This window comes from Buceros rhinoceros, unplaced genomic scaffold (assembly GCF_000710305.1).
Source record: "Buceros rhinoceros silvestris isolate BGI_N320 unplaced genomic scaffold, ASM71030v1 scaffold44719, whole genome shotgun sequence".
In the NCBI taxonomy this organism is placed as follows: domain Eukaryota; kingdom Metazoa; phylum Chordata; class Aves; order Bucerotiformes; family Bucerotidae; genus Buceros; species Buceros rhinoceros.
In genome coordinates this window covers 1-19513 of record NW_010430701.1, presented here as the reverse complement: position 1 = coordinate 19513, position 19513 = coordinate 1, and the positions used below count along the sequence as shown (strand labels likewise).

The 19513-nt window shown below is 41.4% G+C and overlaps 1 protein-coding gene across 1 annotated transcript in view; it reads right to left on the bottom strand.

The window, feature by feature from the left end:
• Window positions 1-17902, bottom strand: part of MYO5C (myosin VC) — a 31911-nt gene extending 14009 nt beyond the window's left edge. Inside the window, exons 1-24 of the mRNA XM_010143109.1 lie at window positions 17882-17902; window positions 16731-16841; window positions 15780-15945; window positions 15371-15515; window positions 14818-14974; window positions 14232-14375; window positions 13178-13259; window positions 12512-12619; window positions 11870-11976; window positions 10992-11257; window positions 10479-10560; window positions 9992-10132; window positions 9264-9389; window positions 8555-8638; window positions 7557-7691; window positions 7141-7238; window positions 5605-5691; window positions 5407-5518; window positions 4110-4321; window positions 3261-3426; window positions 2717-2863; window positions 1957-2121; window positions 1631-1724; window positions 1010-1073 (exon numbers count right to left, since the gene is read on the bottom strand). Of these exons, the coding sequence (XP_010141411.1) occupies window positions 1010-1073; window positions 1631-1724; window positions 1957-2121; window positions 2717-2863; window positions 3261-3426; window positions 4110-4321; window positions 5407-5518; window positions 5605-5691; window positions 7141-7238; window positions 7557-7691; window positions 8555-8638; window positions 9264-9389; window positions 9992-10132; window positions 10479-10560; window positions 10992-11257; window positions 11870-11976; window positions 12512-12619; window positions 13178-13259; window positions 14232-14375; window positions 14818-14974; window positions 15371-15515; window positions 15780-15945; window positions 16731-16841; window positions 17882-17902 (3020 nt within the window). The remainder of the gene's footprint in view (window positions 1-1009; window positions 1074-1630; window positions 1725-1956; window positions 2122-2716; window positions 2864-3260; window positions 3427-4109; window positions 4322-5406; window positions 5519-5604; window positions 5692-7140; window positions 7239-7556; window positions 7692-8554; window positions 8639-9263; window positions 9390-9991; window positions 10133-10478; window positions 10561-10991; window positions 11258-11869; window positions 11977-12511; window positions 12620-13177; window positions 13260-14231; window positions 14376-14817; window positions 14975-15370; window positions 15516-15779; window positions 15946-16730; window positions 16842-17881) is intronic.
• Window positions 17903-19513: the final 1611 nt, after the last annotated feature.

Genomic DNA, 19513 nt, shown 5'->3' with positions numbered 1-19513 from the left:
CGACACCTAATTCAGATATTAAGACCAAATTCAAGGCAAAACCGAGTTTTTTCCACTTAAAGTCTAACTCTCTAACTCTTTTGAGAGTTAGACGACATGAGCGGCTTTCTGCTGCAGTCATGGCCACACTCAGCACTGCAGCGGGACATGACAGAAAGCCCTGAGTCCCTCTCCGTAAAGCACTGCAAGAGGCTTTCCACGTTCTGCCAGTCCCTGCTGGAGGGGACTGGCTGCCAACATAAAATAGCTAACGGACACGGCAGGAAAACTAGCAAAGTGGTCCTCTTAGCACAGACCGAAGTTTTTGCAGGTGAAGTATCACACAGCTTCCAGCCCTCAGGAACAGTGACCGATTGCACTGTTCATGCTTCAGAGAACAGATGAAGAAGAATTAGCTGAGAGTTTATCTGGTATTTAAGGTTCTCTGTGTGATACTAGAACTGGTTCCTGGGAAATAGACACGTGATCTGAGACAAGCATGCTGCGAAGCAACACCATTTATTGATAAATAATAGGATTTTTAATACTGCAAATTAAATACCAAAGGGGAAAAAATTTAAGTTTTTCCACTATATTTTTAACCAAAAGTCTTTACAAACGCCGCCTTTCCTTCAAGCGGAACCTTTCAATTCTGCCCTTTACTATTCACTTCACAGGAGTCCTGACTGGGGTGACCATCAGCTGCTCTTCCAGTCCGGACTGAATTCTGAGGCTATCTCCAAAGAAACCAGTGCGATCAGGGTTGCCTTTCAGTCCGCAGAAAGGCACATGGGAAGACAGGAGACTGCAAAAGCAAGACCAGTCTCAACTCTGCGACATAATTTCCTGCATGTGAGTGACCCACAAACAAGCACGTGCTTTCCCTCAATCGTACGTGAAGTACTTCAGCATTAGCATTAACGACCAAGGTTCATTAGGGAGGTGAGCATAGTACATTTACAGCGGGAGAAAGAAAGGCAAAGAGAAATAACGGACGCTGTTTCAAAGCCAAAAAATTCAGATTCCATACATTCTCTGATTTTCTTCCTTTTGTACATCATTGAAGAGCTGCCTCGTGAGGTCATCCATTTTCTCTGTCAAAAAACATTTCAATATTTCAAGACCTTCATGCAGTTATGCGCATTTATTAGAAAAGTATGACCACAGTGAGAAAACTTGTGCTATCGGGTAATCCTTAACATATTTTAAGGCTGAAATTACTCTCAAATGCCAAAAATTATCACAGTAAATTTTACAAGTGCTGTAGAATACAAGTCTTCTGAAAAGGCGAAGTGTTATTCATCTAAAGAATACCCAATGTCATATTCTGCCTGTCCTTTGAAACTAGGTTCTTAAAACCAGTATATTAAAAGAACCAAGGACAAAGCAGCACTTTGAAGGGATGCATGTGGGTGAGACAGGAAACACGACAGGAAGAGAGCTTTTGCTACTGAAAGAACAAATTTAGTCTAGTTATTAAATTAAAAGCATTTGCACTGCACATTGAAGGCAAAAGCAGCTTAGGACCAACTTTTAACTTACTGTAAATTCAGCCTTTGTGCTGTTTTTATTAAAACATAAGGAATTCGCCTTCGCTGAAAACCTGACTTTACAACTTTCCCCACTATATAACTCCTTTTAGTTATTGTACCTTTCATTTCCTCAGTTTTTTCTTGGAGCTTTATTTCCAAGGTCTCTTTCTGTTCTTGCAATTCTTTATTCTGATTCTCAAGTGTTAAGATTTTCTGTACACAGAAAAGTGAGCATAATATACAAATTAGAAAGGAGGAAGAAATAGGTCACAGAAGGTCTTACATCTTAAGGGCCATATATGGACTCCCTCCCTTCCCAGCATCCCTCCCGCTAAAAAAAAATGCAGTTACTTAGTTACTCTTGAATTGTGAATCTGATAAATCCAGTAACGGAAGAAATTATTTAAACTAAAATAAAAGCACCCGGATGGCAATTAAAATGTACCTGTTCACTGTCCTCTCTGTATTTTTTCCCTTTCTCTTCATATGTTCTCTTTCGAGCAGTTAACTTTTCAAGATCTAACTCGAGTTTCTGAATTGTATCCATGTCATTCATATGAGTTGAAGCCAGACTGGTCAATCGTTCCAGCAAAACGTGATTTTCTCTACTCTACAAAGGGAGAGACAGGTAAATGACAACAGAAAAACACAGACCCCAATCTGTTTGATATCATTTTGAAGGAAGCACCTGACCTATTTCTGCTCACCATCCCATATCAGCCGTGATTATTTCAACCAAGGATTGTTTCCATCGGTTAGATTAAAACTACCACCGTAAAGGTGATTTGGCTGGTATGGCTCTCAAAAATAAGAGTAAACATAGTAAACATAGCAGAGTAAACATATATGGTATTCCCCAAAGTTACTAAATATGTTGCACCAGAGCACACATCCTTCATCCTAATACAAGCCAGCCCATCCAGGGACTGGACGGACTACTGAAGAAACAGTAAAAAAAAAATGCTCATTGCAGACTCTTCTCCTTGGCACAACTAACCCAAAAATCTAAGGAAATTCTAGATGATTCTTCCTACCCCCGATGCAGGAAGAATACTATTATAAAGGACTATATCCCTTACATACTCTGTTTTGTCAAGTGAAGCATGGATGTAATTCATGTAAGTCTCTAATCGACATGAGAGTTCTGAATAAAACAGACGTGATAAAAAATGAGTACAAACCATAAACTGACTGGGGTCCCTCACCTGTTCTTCTATCTTTTTCTGCAGGTGCTGAACTCTGTACGAAAGCTGGATATTCAATACAAACCGCCGAATGTTCTGAAATCTGCGCCTGGCAAGCCATGCACGGGCGTATTTCTGAAGGATCACAGCCTTGTGTTCTTCAAGCATCTTTAAAATAAAATATTAAGATCTGTCAGTAATTATCTATGGCTCAATCAGCACAAATTATAACATGCTGTGAATTTACATACACTGTAATGACAATGCTTCTCACAGAAGCATCAAGGTACCGAAACGCCGGGACTGCAGCCACACCTGACCCCCTGTAGTAATCACACCAAATGATTGGGATCAAGCATAAACCAGACGGAGTTCTTGGAAGCTTAGAGATTAGATCTAATCTACTGTGTATCAGTATTTCTATAGCAACAATATAAAGAGAGTAGAAGATATGAGAACCAGACACGCAAACGGTAAAGTATTACGAATCACTGCGCTTGTCTAGTAGAGCAATTGCTATTTCCAGTTACTGAAATAAAAAGTTGGATAGCTTGTTAGCCTGTACCTTCCGGTATTTTTTTCTTGCTAGAAATCCTCTTGTATAAGCTTGAATTGTTACAGCAGCCACATGGATGAGCAGGCAAAGTCTACGGACCAGGTAACCACGACAGTATTTCTGAATAACTATAGCTGCCCATGTTTCCTTCAGACTTCTCGCAGTTATAGCTTGCCTTAATTCAAAAGACAATAAAGTTTACTTAGGTCACATTAGATTTCTCATGCTCATTCCCTCAGTCAGTTAAATCACACACACACACAAGATACTGGAAAGAGGTATCCACTATCCCAAATAGAGCCTTATCTTCAATCAAAGTGAGAGGGAATTATCCACGATCTTCGAATCTCTTCCACAAGCAGTTGTTCTGATGGTCTCTTTCTGAAAATTTCTAAGCCTATGTAGAGCCATCTTCCTCTCAGTCTGCTCTGTGAATGACTCTGCAGCTTCTCTGCTGCAAAATTCCTCATAATAATTTGTACACGCTCATTTGTAGAGACCCTTGAAAAACGCTTTTCCTGCTACCCAATTTCTTCCCTGTCTCTGAAGCTAAGCAGTAAGTGCAAGCCGACAACTGTGTCGCACGCCATTAACTGAGGACTGGGCTTACAGGTAGGCAGGCGCCTCTCGGGAGCTGGCAGACAACATCTGAGATTTGCTAGAGTCACTTGCACCATATCAGCTGAATAACCTGAGCATTTTCGAGTCCATAATTACAATCAGGAGGAAATGGAAATACAAACTGAATTGTTCTTTCGTTAAAAATTACACTTCTAGATTAGTGCTGGCCATTAGGTTGACCTTCTCTATCCCTTCAGACACGCCCTAACAGCAAATCCATTTATCAGCCAGACGTACCGTACAGTCCGCTGCCCCCGGAAATACTGCTGTATTATCATAGCTGCTTGTCTGACGCGAAGGAACTTCTTCCGCTGCAGCCAGCCTCGAACATGCTTTTGGATCGTGATGCACGCGTGCCTCAGTTTATCTGATCGCAGTTTTTCTAAGTAAGCGACCTGTCCTGCTCTGAAGAAAATTTTTGTTCTCCCAAACTGATACTGGTCACAGTCCTGAAAAAGAAAACAATAGGCATATTAAATTATTATTATTGTAGATCAGACTCTCTCCTTCTTTTATAACTTGTCACTTCAGGCAAGCTCTTCTGAAACGATGTGATCTTGCTAAATAACAATATCCTCTGTGCCCTCTTTGCAGATATGTATATATGGAGAGAAAATCCATTTTACAGGGAAGAACCAGAGAATTACATCCAAAAATCACACCCTACTGATCTCACATAAAAGGGAGGATCTGGACTTCCCATCAAGGCCTTGAAAACAATCTCTTCACTCCCTCCTACAAGTCTAGTTGTGCCATCTACACACTACCTCTTGGTGCACATCTGGCCTTGAACCAGCGAGCTGTATGACCAGAAAACTGAGGGAAGAAGCTGCCTTTAAGCTCAGGCTCTCAGACGTGGCCTGCACTGGAGCTATGTTGTAAGTATGCCTGTGTTCGGTCTGCCACAGCCCTGAGCCTAGACTCAGTCCTGACATGAATTGCCGGCTTGACTTGGACCAGCCTCATTGCCACGGACTTGTCTAAAAAATATCGGCAATGTGCAAAATAGCACATTTTTAGAGCAGTTCTCCAGTGTGCTGCACTCCCCCATCAAAAGCCTCCTGTAAAGCGTGACCTAACACTTGACCAACGCATACCTTCTGCTGTTCACGGGTTTATAAACGCAGGTAGAATAACTTCCATTCTACAAGTGAAGACATTGAGCACAGAGGGGTTAAATAATCTGTCTACAGTCACATCGTGACTGTGTCATAACACAAGGTGATTGACTCGAAAGCCTGTGCAACACACTAAATCGGGGAAGATGGGAACAGGCTGCCCAGGGAGGTGCTGGGTTCCCCATCCCTGGAGGTGTTCAAAAGCCGTGTGGAGGTGGTGCTGAGGGACATGGTTTAGGGACCCTGGCAGTGCAGGGTGAGCGGTTGGACTCAGTGATCTTGAAGGTCTCTTCCAACCAGGTGATTCTGTGAAACATCCTTCCTGTTTGAGGAGCGAGACACTACTCTGTGCAAAAGAGATGTTTTACTGCTAACAGCTGCTACACCACATAGAGGGTCAGCGCATGCAAACCAACCTGGATTAGCCGCTGCAAGACAATCTTGCAAATCCGCTTCTTGTCATTTACAGAGAGTTCCTGCTGTGTCATAAGAATGCTGTAACGGCTGAAAAACTCTATGTAAGTCCACCTGAAAAATTAAAAGTTAGCACCTGCAGTTAATTTAGGAGACACCTAAGTATTTTCTGACACAGAGAAAGCCACTGCTACCCCTACCTGGATGGGTAGCTCTGCGCACTAATTCGGATCGTTTCCAAAACACCACATGCTCGCAGTTGCTGAGCAACTCTTTTTGAATCAAACCTAAAAGAAGCAGAGCTGTATTTTAGATTTTCGCTGGGTTTGGCATGCTGTAATAGTTAGAACCATTCTACTGGCTGGATTTCTATTTCTGCCCCTGGATGCAGGGCTCACTACTTTTTATATTGTGTCTGTCTTTTTTTTTTTTTTAATATGTGATAGGCAGTATCTGGCCTTTCTTCTTCCTCATAACAAAAGTCAGGTATTTATTTCTCTCTTACAAAAAGTCCTGCTTCATTTCCATATTAAATGTGGCAGCATCACACCACTCTCAGCACAAAACAGACAGAAATAAATTCCTTCAGCAGTCTGTTGGGAAGAAACAAGTGTGCTAGGTACTCGTTACACACTGATTACGAATGAATCAGGTTTTACTCATGAACATCAGGGTTCAAGGCTATCAACACAAGGCATGGAAAGACCCTTTCCAATTCTGGGCCAAAGCTGACATGCCCACAGAGCACTACACTACAGTGTTGATCCAGTCCTGAGAGATGCCAGTGGCATACTGTTCTTCCACAAACTCAGGGTCTAACTCAGACACGGGTTTATGTTATCCAAGCTACACCCCCTCTCATTGCTGTTGCATGGAACAAAGAGGTCTCACTGTAGTGACAGTGGAACAGGGCTGTTTGTAACATGTTCTGCGTGGACAAATTTTGTCTGGCTTCAAGAAAATGAGCTAAGACACTTAAAACATGTAATCTAGAATCAAAGATTGCCTCTTCCCTCCTCCTCAGATTTATCGTGGTAACAGTTTTTATTGCAATGCGTTCCAGGCTAACTGCTGTCTAACTAGAGTGCTTCCACACGCCTGCCCACAGAACGGACCACTAGCTGCATCGAGGTTAACTCCTGCTTAGGGTTAGTGCTTATCAAGATGGCCAGAGGAATTACGCACATTATCTGCTATATATGCTTGTATTATAAGACTAAAATGATATAAAATCGTGGGGAAAAAATCCAAGGCTATGTTCAACACTGCTCATACCTTTCCTGACTTCTAAAGCTCTCATCAATGTTTCTGTAGACAAAATGGAAGTTCACAAAGACAATGGCAGTGGCTTTTATTCCCGAAATATGAGTTGGTGCTAATCCGTACTGTACAAGAGCAAACACACCTACACAAACTATCAATCAACTTAAAATAAAGGTGGGCAACCTTTCCCCTAAAAATGTCATGACAAATACACAAACGCTAACGTTCAAGTTGAAAAATTTCAGGATAATAAAGAATTTTTAAGGTACCAATAACTATTACTAAATTGTTCTATTTTTGTAAGAAGACAGTATTTTTTTTATTCAGCTATCTTGACATGGAAAATATGTTGTGTATGGGAAGTTGTTCAACAGTAAGAATTTAGCTTGCTGACACGTAGCTACTGTGCAACAGAAAAGGGCTTTTCCAGTTTTGAAGGTCATGTAACAGCTCGACACCACTAACATACTTACTCAAAAGGCAACTTCTCGTCATTCGGCTTTATGCATCGCACGTAATGAGGGGTGGTCGCATTGAGTGTCACCATAAGTAAAGACAAAGAACTCCGGAACTAGAAAATATCAGACATAACAGTTCTGCTAACGGAGCATTTACAGCTAAGTAAAAAGTCAAATCTTAGTTTTTTCTTAGGTTTTGGCTGGACACTGGGAGAGTTTCTTAGGGTTTAAATCTTAAATGCAAGAAATTTAATAGTCCTGCTGTACCTAGAAGTCTCCTATACATAAATTAAACACACCCAATTATACCCAGACCTGGAGCACTGCACTGAGGCTGGCTCTCGCTGTCCTGAACACTGCCCAGTCCCCCGTGAGCAGGAATAGAAAACAGTATCATCCGAGCATCACAGAACGGCTCATCTAGGTCGTACCTTACTGCCCACAGTCAGCCGGAGCTGTTTGTTAGGTGGCTTGAGAACAGGTCTGGCAGATTTGATGTTTATGGTTGAACTGAAAGGTGAAACGGAGACTGGATTGTCTTGAAAGAAATTTGCACACAGATGAAACTAAAAGTGTAGTGAAAGAATCACAGTTAAATACCGTGTAATCGTAATAACATTTCAATAAAAATTACATTTACTGTAACGTAAAATGCAAAACCATCCATCTTAATGCTTAGGGCAGGACTTGGAACCGGCTCTTTAAGCCACAAACAAACAACAATTGAGGAAACAGTTGCAGCAATTCTATCGCGAAGCACTTACACATTTCACAGACAAAACTCAACACCTTTCACGTAGCCCTGCAAAAGCTAGTTCAACATGAGCAAACAGGAACATCAACACAGAACAGAGTTAAAAGTAAGACAACTTCAGGCTATATTTTTCACAATGTTGATTTAAGAACATGTTTTTTAAGTTATCTTCTTAATAGCAATGCTGAAGGCTCAGGGCTGTGCACTTGCAAGGACAGGGCCTTCAAGCAGATGGGAAGTGGCAGGCGCGTAAAAGACATGTGATGCTTTCCCTGCCCTGGCATCCCTTGAATCTCTTTTGAAGAACAAACAAAGGCAGCTGTTAGTGACAAACCACCGATCAAAGCTGCATGTAACAGCTACAGAAAAATCCAGTCCAGTGAACTGTTCAGTTACAAGCATTCCAAAATGCTCTTCAACGGAGATATTAAGGACAATAAAAGACTAACTTAACCAGCAATGGAACGCACATATACAAAAAAATCAAATGCTGAGTTTTTCCATCTCATATGTTATTTTGTTGTTAAAAATACACACTTGTAGAAAATTAAATTAATTGATTCAACTTATTTTTAAAAAGATCTTTTTATCAGAACATCTTTTAAAATCAGATCTGAATAAACTCCAGTAAAATCGGGTATTCAGGCAATTCATCATTACTGATTGCTCACAAACCTTGCTCTCTTTCAAAATTTCAATCAATACTTCATGGACTGTATCTCTGTTTTTTTCCAGAAATCCTTCACATTTGTATTCTACCTGTGCAAACAGATGAAACGATTGACTTTTCAGCTATAAAAGAGCAGTTAGCAAACAGTGATTTTTACTCTCTAAGCTGTGGTGGCCGACAGCTCTGTATTAGACTTGGCCACGGAGGCTGTAACTCCCCGTCTCCCAGTTCCGTGGCCAGCATTCACACATTCTTACAGGCACACTGCAAATTCAGAAGCAGGACAACCTGTCATAATCCACTAGGAACTGCAATTTTCTTCTGCCTTCACTCAGAATTTCTTTCCTCTTCATTATATAATGATTTCAAATCAAAATGCCGAAAAAGGAACACCACGTTTGAACTGAGGCTAAAACATGCTCGGACTACAGTCTTCACTATTTTATTTATACAGTGTACGCTTTTTCTGCTTGATGATCTTGATGATTTATTTTTATAATGTCAAACACGTTATCTCAAGCACTTCTTATGTTTAAATGGCACGTTACAGGCAGTACTACCAATAAATAAATTGTACTGTGTATTGAAGATTGGTTTTATAGAAGTTCCAAACAAGTGTGGTCAATGCTTCCTCTACTTCCTAAGTTTCTTTCTTTCCTGAATGAGCGACTCCTAGAAATAGGATGAAATGATCCTGGGTTGCTTACACTCTACCTTATCAGCGAAGTGTTGAATGATGAAAGATGTGTTTGACATCCTTGGCTTTTCAAAGAGCGCATTTTTATTGACGAAGTTATTATATAGCTTTTGAAGCCAGTTTTCATCTGATCCGTGAGGTAACTGTAAAAACGAACAGAACAATCTCTTTAACTGTTTGACTGTTAAAAACAGCAAAACTGTTTACCTTCGATAAATTCCAATTAATTTCAATAAATACTGTCCGAGTAAAGCATCTTCAGTCAGTTATGAGGCCTGAGAAAGACCAGGTGTTAGCTCCCTATGGCAAACAACTTGTAAAAATGGAAAGGAAGACTGTTTCTGGGTTTTGTATCAAAATTAATGATTTGAGGAATAACTGAATAGTAGAAATAGTGGTGGGAAAGACCCCTAGAGTCTGGGTAGTCCAAATTCCTGCTCAGAGCAGGACTACCACCAGCACTAGGTCCAGCTGCGGTTTGAACTCCGATCTGCAGAGCAGCCGGTGAGGGGGATCTCACTGCACTTCTGCGTAACCCATTCTAGTACTGCACGACCCTCACTGCGAAGGAATCTAGTCGCTGGGTCAGCTTCTATGTTCTTAATTTTGTAAGAGAAAAATAGACTAATAACCAAATAGAGGGCAAATATTAATGTTTCTTTTATGAGGACAGTATGGATTACAAGCCCAACTCATACTGTATAGGGGGTTTCATGACCTCTAAATACAAGAATTTTTGAATTACCAAGCACTCTTCATCCAGAAGTTCTAAAATTCCCATTTTAGCTTCAATAAGGTCAATGACAGGCTGGTTGTCATAGAAATCTATTAAAGTCCATGGGATATCTTCCTTCATATACTCTTCTTGTTCAAGCTTAAAGACATGCTAGATATGTGGAAATTATGAAAACGTAAGGTAACAACTAGGGAAGAAAATAAATACAATCTATGCACATGCACCTGTATGATTGTATACGTAAGGTAGAAACAAAATATTTATATATTTTTAAGTACAGTGCATGTCTGTCTTGTAAGAAAATAAACTCAGAAATTTTCATTTATATATGCAGGTGTCTGTATAAAAAAATAAAATATTTTTATCTATTACTGGATAGCCATTAGCCAGAAATATCCTTACTGCAATACAAACAACATTTGCTAACATGCATTATAGTTGATCTCAAAATTGAAGCAAAATAAGAAAAGTAACTATAACAAATAAAAGAACATACCAGGTTAAATTGCTGCTGCAGTTTTTCATTAGCGTAATTGATGCAAAACTGTTCAAAACTGTTCACATCGAATGTTTCAAAGCTGAAACACATGTCAAGAAAAAAAAATTCCTGTGACATTTAAATACAAATTGTAGTATCCTCGTAAGACTTTTGAGCTATCTTAGTATTTCTAAGAAAATTAAGTAGCCATAAAACTAATGAAGATGCTGAGGCACTTCAAAACTTACCTAGAAGTTAATGTTACCAGACAAAATGGAGGTGAAAAGTCTAGAGTTCATCTAACAGTATCATATCAAAAGTTAAATTTAAACCTCATTCACAAAAAACACTAACATTTACAGATGCTGAACATCTTCTCTACTCTGAGCACTAGAGAACTTACACGACTACGACCTTTTAGTGGACAAGCCCCTCCAAATTCATCAAAAGCACAAACTGAAAAGTGCCTCGTACCGGCTCCAAAGAAAAGGCACTATTTAAAAGCAAATTTGTTTCCGGAGACATTCTTACCCATAAATGTCCAAAACACCAATAAAAGTATGTTGTTTGCCAGGGAACTGCAAAGCTTGGTTAATTCTTTCCACAATAAAGTCAAATAAATGCGAATAGATCTTCTTTGCCAGAGCATCCCTTGCATTAGCAGCCTGAGCTCTTGTCATTGGCTTTATTACAGTCTCCGAGGCAGTGATTATCTTCCGGTGGCACAACCATTGTGCCATTTTGTCACTCTTTAAATCCAGAAGGTCACAGAATATACTGAGGTGTTTATCTTCCAGCTTTAAAGAAGATAAATAAAAACTATTAGATTGCATTTAATTCTTTAATTAATGTCTAGACAGTGGAATTCTGGCACCACCAACATCAAACAGTGACTTTTATTTTTAGGTAGAAGAGGGGCTCTGTTCACTTCTTCAGCTGGCAAAATATCAAGAGCCACTAAAGCAAATAATACTGGATAGACCTCTTGATATAGGAGAGAAAAACTCGGACTGGATGAGATATTTTGGCACTGAAAGAAGAAGTTACTCGAGTCTATGTGTGGGTGTCCTTCCTTTTCAGACGAGCACAGACTGCTGGGACACCCTCTGAGCGGTTTCGACAGCGCTCTGGATCCTGTAGGCAGTCCCACACGGCTCCTCCACAGCTGTGGGTCAGTGGGATGTGGGGTTCTCTTAGGCACATTCTGCCTTTTGTTCAGACTTTCTGAACTTGGGCACGAAACAGGATTCATGTAAACACCGTGATTCTGTACAGGTGAAGATGGGGAAATCTCTCGAGTGTAATACACCAGATTTAACACTGTTCTGAGCCCCAGGTATGAGAAAAACTTGCTAAAGGTCTTTTGGCATAGAAGAGAATAGTGGTATCTGAATGAGCTACTTGCTTACGCGGATGGATGATCTTTCATCTCCAACAGCAGTTATTTCCACATTGCCTAAGTGTAGGATTGCTGCCAGCATTTTAAAAACATCCATCTGAAAATCCCCCTTCAGACCTAAAAAACCAATTCTTGATTATTTTATATACTCACAAACAGCACAATTAATTAAAATAGTACAATGCTGGATCACTCACTGTGTGGTGTAGCCAAGAACGTATAATGTCCCTGCAGACTTGGTTCTGCCTACTTTCTGCCTGTCTGAGCTAATGAGAGATTAGGCACAAATTCCAGTACCTCCCCGAGTGCCAGATCAAGTCTGATCTGGCTCTCACATAAGCCAAAGAGGGGCAAAGAAGCTTCCAATTCCACCTCTGTCATAGCACGTTAGGTTGAAGTCCAAGAAGGCTCCTTCCCTGAGTGATTTTGACCGTTAACAACGAACACCAATTGCTAACAGCCATTTGCTCTTGCCTGGTACTTTTAAAACAGGTCACCAGTGTAATGGATAAGCTACGAAAGAGATTACTTTGGTAATTACTACTAATGTTTTGGAGATTTCAGAAACAATCCACCTATGCCCATTTCAGGGGAAAAAAAAAACAAACCCAAACATTTAAAATCTATTGAAGAGGTGTCCCCAGGAATTTACCCAGTAAGGCAAACGTCTTCTGAGTCTCCACCATATTTGCTCTGTCATCAACACCTTCTATTAGCGCGCTGCCACCCATTCTCGTGTAGTTAAACTCTTCTGCGCTTCCTATAGATAAAAAGCAAAATTTGTAATGCTGGAAAATTAGCAACTGGGCCAGCCACAAAATTAACGATGCTGTCAGATGTCAGCTCTTCAGCAATGAGGTGGAGGTCCTCTTTTTCTGAGAGAAATCTGTGCACCTAACTCAGTTAAGTTGACACAAATTAATATTCATATGTCCTAGCAATCTTAATACTAATAAACAAACAGGAACGAAGATGGACACATACCTAAGGTCTGCTTCTCCCAGCTAGCATTAAAGCTTCTCGGTACATAAATTAATCAAGCCAGCTAAACTGTCATTATGGCATCTGTCACTACAGAAAGTATTAAGAATATGACTTTCAAAGACTCTAGGGTGTCATGCACTATTAATTTTCCAATGGATTTCCCACCAAATTCAATACAAGCGGCATTAATAGCTATGTGACTTAAAAATGCAAGTATCCTTCTAAATCCATGAGATTTATGCTTTAAAGCACTTAACATCCTAGCACTTGAAAATCCTACCTTCAAAACACCGCGCTGCAAAATTGAAGAGCAGGTTATTTTCTTGACACCTACCCAATTTAAGATGTTTAAATTCAGGTTGCGTAGCAGATGCACACAACTGATAAAATATATGGTAGTTTCTCTCATTCTCTGACTGCAAATTAAAGCAAAGAAAAACATTTCAGAAAGAAAAAAAGACACCAAACAAACCACAAAACAAAACCAAGAAACAATCAGAAAAACATTTGATATTCAACACTACTGCGACGAGCTAATGGTACTTGAGGGCTAAATTCTGCGGTACCACAGTCTGGCAAAGAACCTGCCCAATATTAAACCAGCACATCTTAGACTTCAGCGAGAGCTCTGGAAGCGATAACTTCAAGGACACTTTACTTCCGTTAATGATATGCTGAGTTCTTTCCCCAAGGCTGTTACTCTAACAGTTTCTTCAGCTTGAACAACCATCTACTAATAAGAGCTGGCAGATGCTGTAATGAACAGCTGTGCAGGAGAGCCAGCTGAAACACTGCCCGTCATAACGCAGACAACTCTCTATTTCCAACCTGGATTTCAGGCAGCAGATATGTAAGGATTCTTCATAGTGCTTAAAAAGTTACACTACTACTGAAAAGGAAAACTTTGTAAAAAATGGTTTATAAAATTAAGTGTTTTCTTTAGTACACACAGTTATGTGCTCTGATGCTGTAATTAGTCAAGCGAATAAGCCCGGGCCGTATAAATTTTCAGCCAGTTTTTTACTGAGACTCTATATACGCTATATACGTATATACAGCCCTACATACGCTGTTCCTTTCCAGATACAATCGGCACAGCATTACTGCTGCGACTGAAAGACACAGATTTCTCCAATACTTCTTGCACTTATCTCAGGGAACCGTCCCCCAGATACATCCTCCACTTAACATAAGGAAGAACTTGGAATAAATTAGTTTCTCGTTATAAACAAGTTTAACTCCTATTAAAAAACAAAGCGCGTGCTGATTAAACACGCCATTAGGAACTTCACGTAACATTTTCCCTGTGAAAGTAGTAAAGGTAGGAAGGCTAACAGTACTTTAGTAGCTATATCAACGCTGACTGTTTTTAACTTTGTCTTACCCACCTGAAAGACAACTCTGGATTTCTCAAGCAGGTATGTTCTCATGTTAGCTCCAATGATTTGATAACTCTGATCAAAACTGATTTCAGTGTATTTTCCAAATCGACTGCTGTTATCATTCCGTGTGGTTTTTGCATTGCCGACAGCCTACAAAATTTAAAAACTTTAAGAATTTGTTTTACTTGCATCTTTCGTAGGAATAACTTTGACAAAACATGACTCAACTACAAGTTCCTAAAATCAAAGGTGCTCAAAGTGCAGTCTCAGCACTGAGCTGTGAGATTTAAATTCTGAGGCCCAAATTTGAAGATAAGCCTCAAGTCAAATAGTATAACACCACCTAAACTGAGAACTAGAGAAAGCACATTTTCCCACCATAAGGAACCGTAACCAGGTTCTATTCTAATTAGCAAAAAACATGTAAACAACTTGTTCAATAATTTTTTTCTCATCACCTAATTAACAGGATGTGGTCAGATAAAACTCGGGAGGTAAACTAGTGCCTCCAAAGGGCCACTGGCAAACTAGGCAGAAGATGGGTGTTCCTGACGCTGACTGCTGACCTGACAGATACTCGTCTGCAACTCACCTCGGTTATTGGATTGGATGCCAGTACTTTATCCTCCACATGGGCATTGCTGTTTGACTTACTCACAGTGGCAAAGTATCTCATTGTGTACCTTGCAGAAACAGTCTTTCCAGCTCCTGATTCTCCACTGACTATAATAGACTGGTTTTTGTTGTTTCTAAAACCAAATAACCAGACAGTTCAAATCAGACACGTCCAAAACACGCGTATAAATGTAAGAACTACACATGCATGAAAACACAGCCGTGGTCAGCTCTCACTTCAGTGACGTCTTTCATCTGTTCCTCTCTTACTCCTCTTCAGTTGTAACCGCTGGGCTGACGTCACTGCTATTCACTCCGCTAAGACAGTGTTTTGCTCCTTATCGCGAATGAAAATAGTTGTGTTCTAGAGACTCCTCAGCTGGTTAAGGAATTACTCCTCCTCGAGCTAAGCTACCCTTCAAAGGTATTCACTAGCCAGCGGCACATACAGAGTTAAATTAAATGACATTTAACACTGACTGCCACTAGGCTCCAGGTGGACGTTATGGACATTAAACACCATACTGAACCTGGCCATTTGCTTGTACGCTTCTTCTGCCACAGCAAATATATGCGGGTCCATGTCCCCCATGTTTTGCCCGCTATACGCGTGGATAATAGCATCTCCGTATATCGGCAACTGCTTATAGGGGTTGATTGCCACCAAAATTATTCCTACAAGCAAGTACACGAAACAAAAATAAAGCAGAAGTGAGTTCAATGAAATGCCAGTTTTCCACAGGAGCAGTCAAACTCGTTCAAAGTAGCAATATTTTCTAAACTAGGCAGGCGATCCTGATCAACAAACAAGCCTGTACTCCTACAAAAACGAGTTAACCAGGCAGGGAAACATTACTCGTATGGTATTATAAATTAACCAAAATTTTTATTTTTCATTTTAAGAATTTTTTTTTTTACCTTGCATTTTACTTTGCTTACCACTATAGGTGTAGATAAGCTTAGACTCCACAAAACGGACTTTAAGGTTATGTAGAACAGCTGGTTCATGGAGATAACTGAGTGCAGTGAGATCATTTTCACCTACAAGAATGTCAGGATTTCGTAGGGGTGGCAAGGCGGCTGGATCCACAGGGTAATCCAGTTCCTGTCAAGGAAAATGACCGGAAATATACTACAATAAATACAACACAGAAACGCAAATTGATCCACCTTCACATTCATCAGTTACACACATCCCACTGAACTCAGCTGACCTGGCATGGAGCTCTTCGCTGTTTACAAAACATCCTCTTACTCACAATATTTTGTACTGAAATCTGTAAAAATGGGAAATGCCTTTAGCTCCCTAAACACATGCATATTTCAAGTATTGATGAATACATTACCACCAGCTGCAGCCGAATGAAAGTAAACACCTGGTCAGAACTAAGTCAGCCTAAAACCATCCTGACATGCGACTCCTCAGTTTTCTTTACTCAAAGTTTAAAACTCACTTGTGTTCCTTTCAACGAATCCATTTAATCATACATTTAATACTTGTCTTTACAGAAGAGGAATGTAGAAATGCCATTTTCAAAATATTAAATCTGTAAAGAACTCGGATACTAAAATTAGCAGATCTTACATAAAGCAACAGCTTCAGGGAAGGAGAAGCAACAGCTAGTTCTGTGAGAGAGAACTTCCGAAGTGAAGGATCTTTGAGGCATGTGTTTGATACCCACGTCATACGCACAGTGAAGCTGCACTCTTCGTGTTTCTCGGTGACAGCTCTTCACTGTGCGAATTTCAGTTTGCTAACACCCTGGTCACTGCAGGGTTAGCAAGAGAGAAAATATGGACAAGGCATTCAGATCCCGTCACGGGGAGTTCTATGCTTCTACACAAATGTATCTCAGCAAACCCCACAATAATTAAGGCTCTTCTCCTTACGGTTCCATCTTCTAACTGCACGTGGAGGAAGCAGTCTCCAGCTTTGTAGTTTTTTGTGATTTCTGCAGACTGCCAAACTTCTTCTTTATCAGGGATCCAAACCCTATTGTACTACGACAGAAAAACAAGATAATGGTTAGCTTAGCTATTATCATCACACTAGACTAGCATTAAAAAAATAGCTTTCAAACATCAGGTGCATCCTAAAAGCTGAACTGGGTGCCAGGGCTTTTAGGGTTTATTATTAGCTCTGCACAGGGGGCTGTATTTTTGGTTTTTAATTATTCTTTGTCAAAGGAAAAAAAAATGAGAGCAGACTCATTAACCTCAGACATGCTTGTTCTGCACCTGTTCAGTGAAACTCTGCAGAACACCACAGTGTGCAGGAAGGTGAACAAGGGCCAGACTGTCGCCAGGCTCTTCAAACCCTCGAACACGGAACAAAGAGAATAAAATATACTTAAGGCAGAGTCCTGATTTCTAGGGATTTCAAACAAGCAAGTACCAGAGAAAGCAACTCATTCACCAGGAATTCAGGAAAGTGATTGTCTGAACTAAGTCACAGGTCCTGAACTGAAAGCATTTTGCCACAGGCACAGACGGATCACAAGAACAACCCTGCGCAGTTCCCTTTCCTTTAATGCCATCTCCAAACAACACCGTCCCCTGTTCTAGGTGAACTTCAAAGACTACCGGCTGTTTTCTTTGCTAACAAGCATTCAGCCAGCTGAGCTGAGCCCGATCCCTGTAAAGTACTTCAGCTCTGCCTCAGGAAGAAAACACCCTAGAAGCACTTATTTCCAAGGCAAGCAGATGGGTTGTGATTTTCCTCTCAGCAGCCCACTTCTGTTCAGGGATCTGCAGTTTGAGACCACTTCTGACACATCACCAACTTCCTTAAGCCTCGGTACATAATATTTTTGATACCATATAGTGTGTATCTCGGATGGCAATGGAGATAACATGAAGACTGTATTTGGATCTTAAGGAGAGGACAGCAGGAAGGACAGTGATGTCAGAAAAAAAAGCCTGAAAATCACCAGTACATGCTCACACCAAGTTTCTTGTGGGCCATCTCTCCTCTAATACGTAATAAAGTAACGCTAGAGAGCACAGAAACATTCAGTGTCTACTCGCACAAGCAACCTCACCGTGTCATCTTCTTCTGGCATCTTTCTGTTTGGCTAGCCAGACCCTTTGTTTAATTCCCCTGCCCCAGCTGTATTCATGGTCAGTTTACACCGTCTTTAAAAAAACCCGTGAGAATGGCTGCACCTGCTTACTTGAAAAATTAACATTAGTCAAAGACTTCAGGAAGTGTTAGCATACCTGCAGATACCTTGGAAACTCATACACCTTCTCATTTTGGTGTTACAGCTGTTCATTTCGGTACAAATGGCTTTTTTTCCTCTCTACCCTGGCGGAAGCCCCGGGAACCCCACTGAAAACGCCGCCAATGATGGGTGCCCACAGAGGTTCCTGCACACTGCACTGTACCTCAAGAGCTGCTTTCTCAACTCTAACCCCTGAGGACCAACACCAAACAATTCAGAGTACGAAGGACTTCCTCGGGGACATCCTGCAAGTTAGCCTGGGTTGCTCATGACCTCTCCAGTCGAGTTTTCAGCATCTCTGCAGATGGATATTGACCTTTCTGGTCAACCAGACACCACCCTGGCGCACGTCACACAGGTGATGAACGCTAATCGAAATCTCAGCCGCTTTCATGATACCTCTTTGCTGATGCCCTCAGTGCGATGGCATTTTTCCCCGCACAATCACAAAGACCTTTTCCACACAACCCCAAACCACTACGATCACAATGTTTTCATCTATCTGACCAAAGGGAAAAAGTCACCCAGCTTCACAGTTACCTATTTAACGGGCAAATGAAAGACACAGCTAAATTAAATCAGTTTTGCCTTTGTTTTTTCCACTGGTATCTAAAATAAATTCACTTCTGTGCCATTTCTACATTACATTGATCTCCTGGCTTATAAGAAGTGCTGATCTATTCGCAGCTGATCAGCTGGGCTCTACCTGCTGTTACTCTACGCCACCAAAGCGCCTCACGGGCACACAGCGCGTCCCCACGTAACCCAGCGAAGGGCGCTAGGCCGCAGGCGGGAAAGGGAGGGGAAAGCGCGTGAGCCGAGTGCAGAATCTTCAGGGAAGGTCCCTGCTGTCCCCGAGCCTCCGCTGGCAAACGCACCCGGCCTGCCCGAGCCGGCTGTCTCCCAACCCTGCCTCACAAGTAAACACTAGAGTTTGCTCATTTTCGTATCGAGTTACACCCGCAGTCCTTCCTCCCCGTCACCTGCCCAGCGTTACTCCTGATTTAAACCCCCCGTTTGTTCCTCCAGCGGCTCCGAGCGTGGTGCCAGCACAGCAAACCAACAAACTCGGCGGCAGCACAAGGCTCAGCAGGAGGTTATGATGGCATCTGCTTTTGCGACGGCTTGTAAATCAGTAACACACGCACGTTACTTCTGTTATTTAAAGCGAAGCAAACCAATTACACGTCACGAGACTCCGGTGACGACAGGAAAAGCGGAGAAAACTGTGCAAAAACCACAGCAGCCACGTTAAGGAGGAACAGCCTTCGGTGTGGTGCCAGCCGTGCCTCCCTTGCTCAGTAACTGTAACGAACAGGCGCGTCCCGGCAGCCAGCCGTCGGGGAGCGCTGGTGGGTGTAAAACCGCCTCCCCGCTGGTTTAGCACAACCTCGGGGCACTTTGGCATTGCTCCCCCGGCCCGGCCACCCCTGCTCCTTCTCCGTCCCC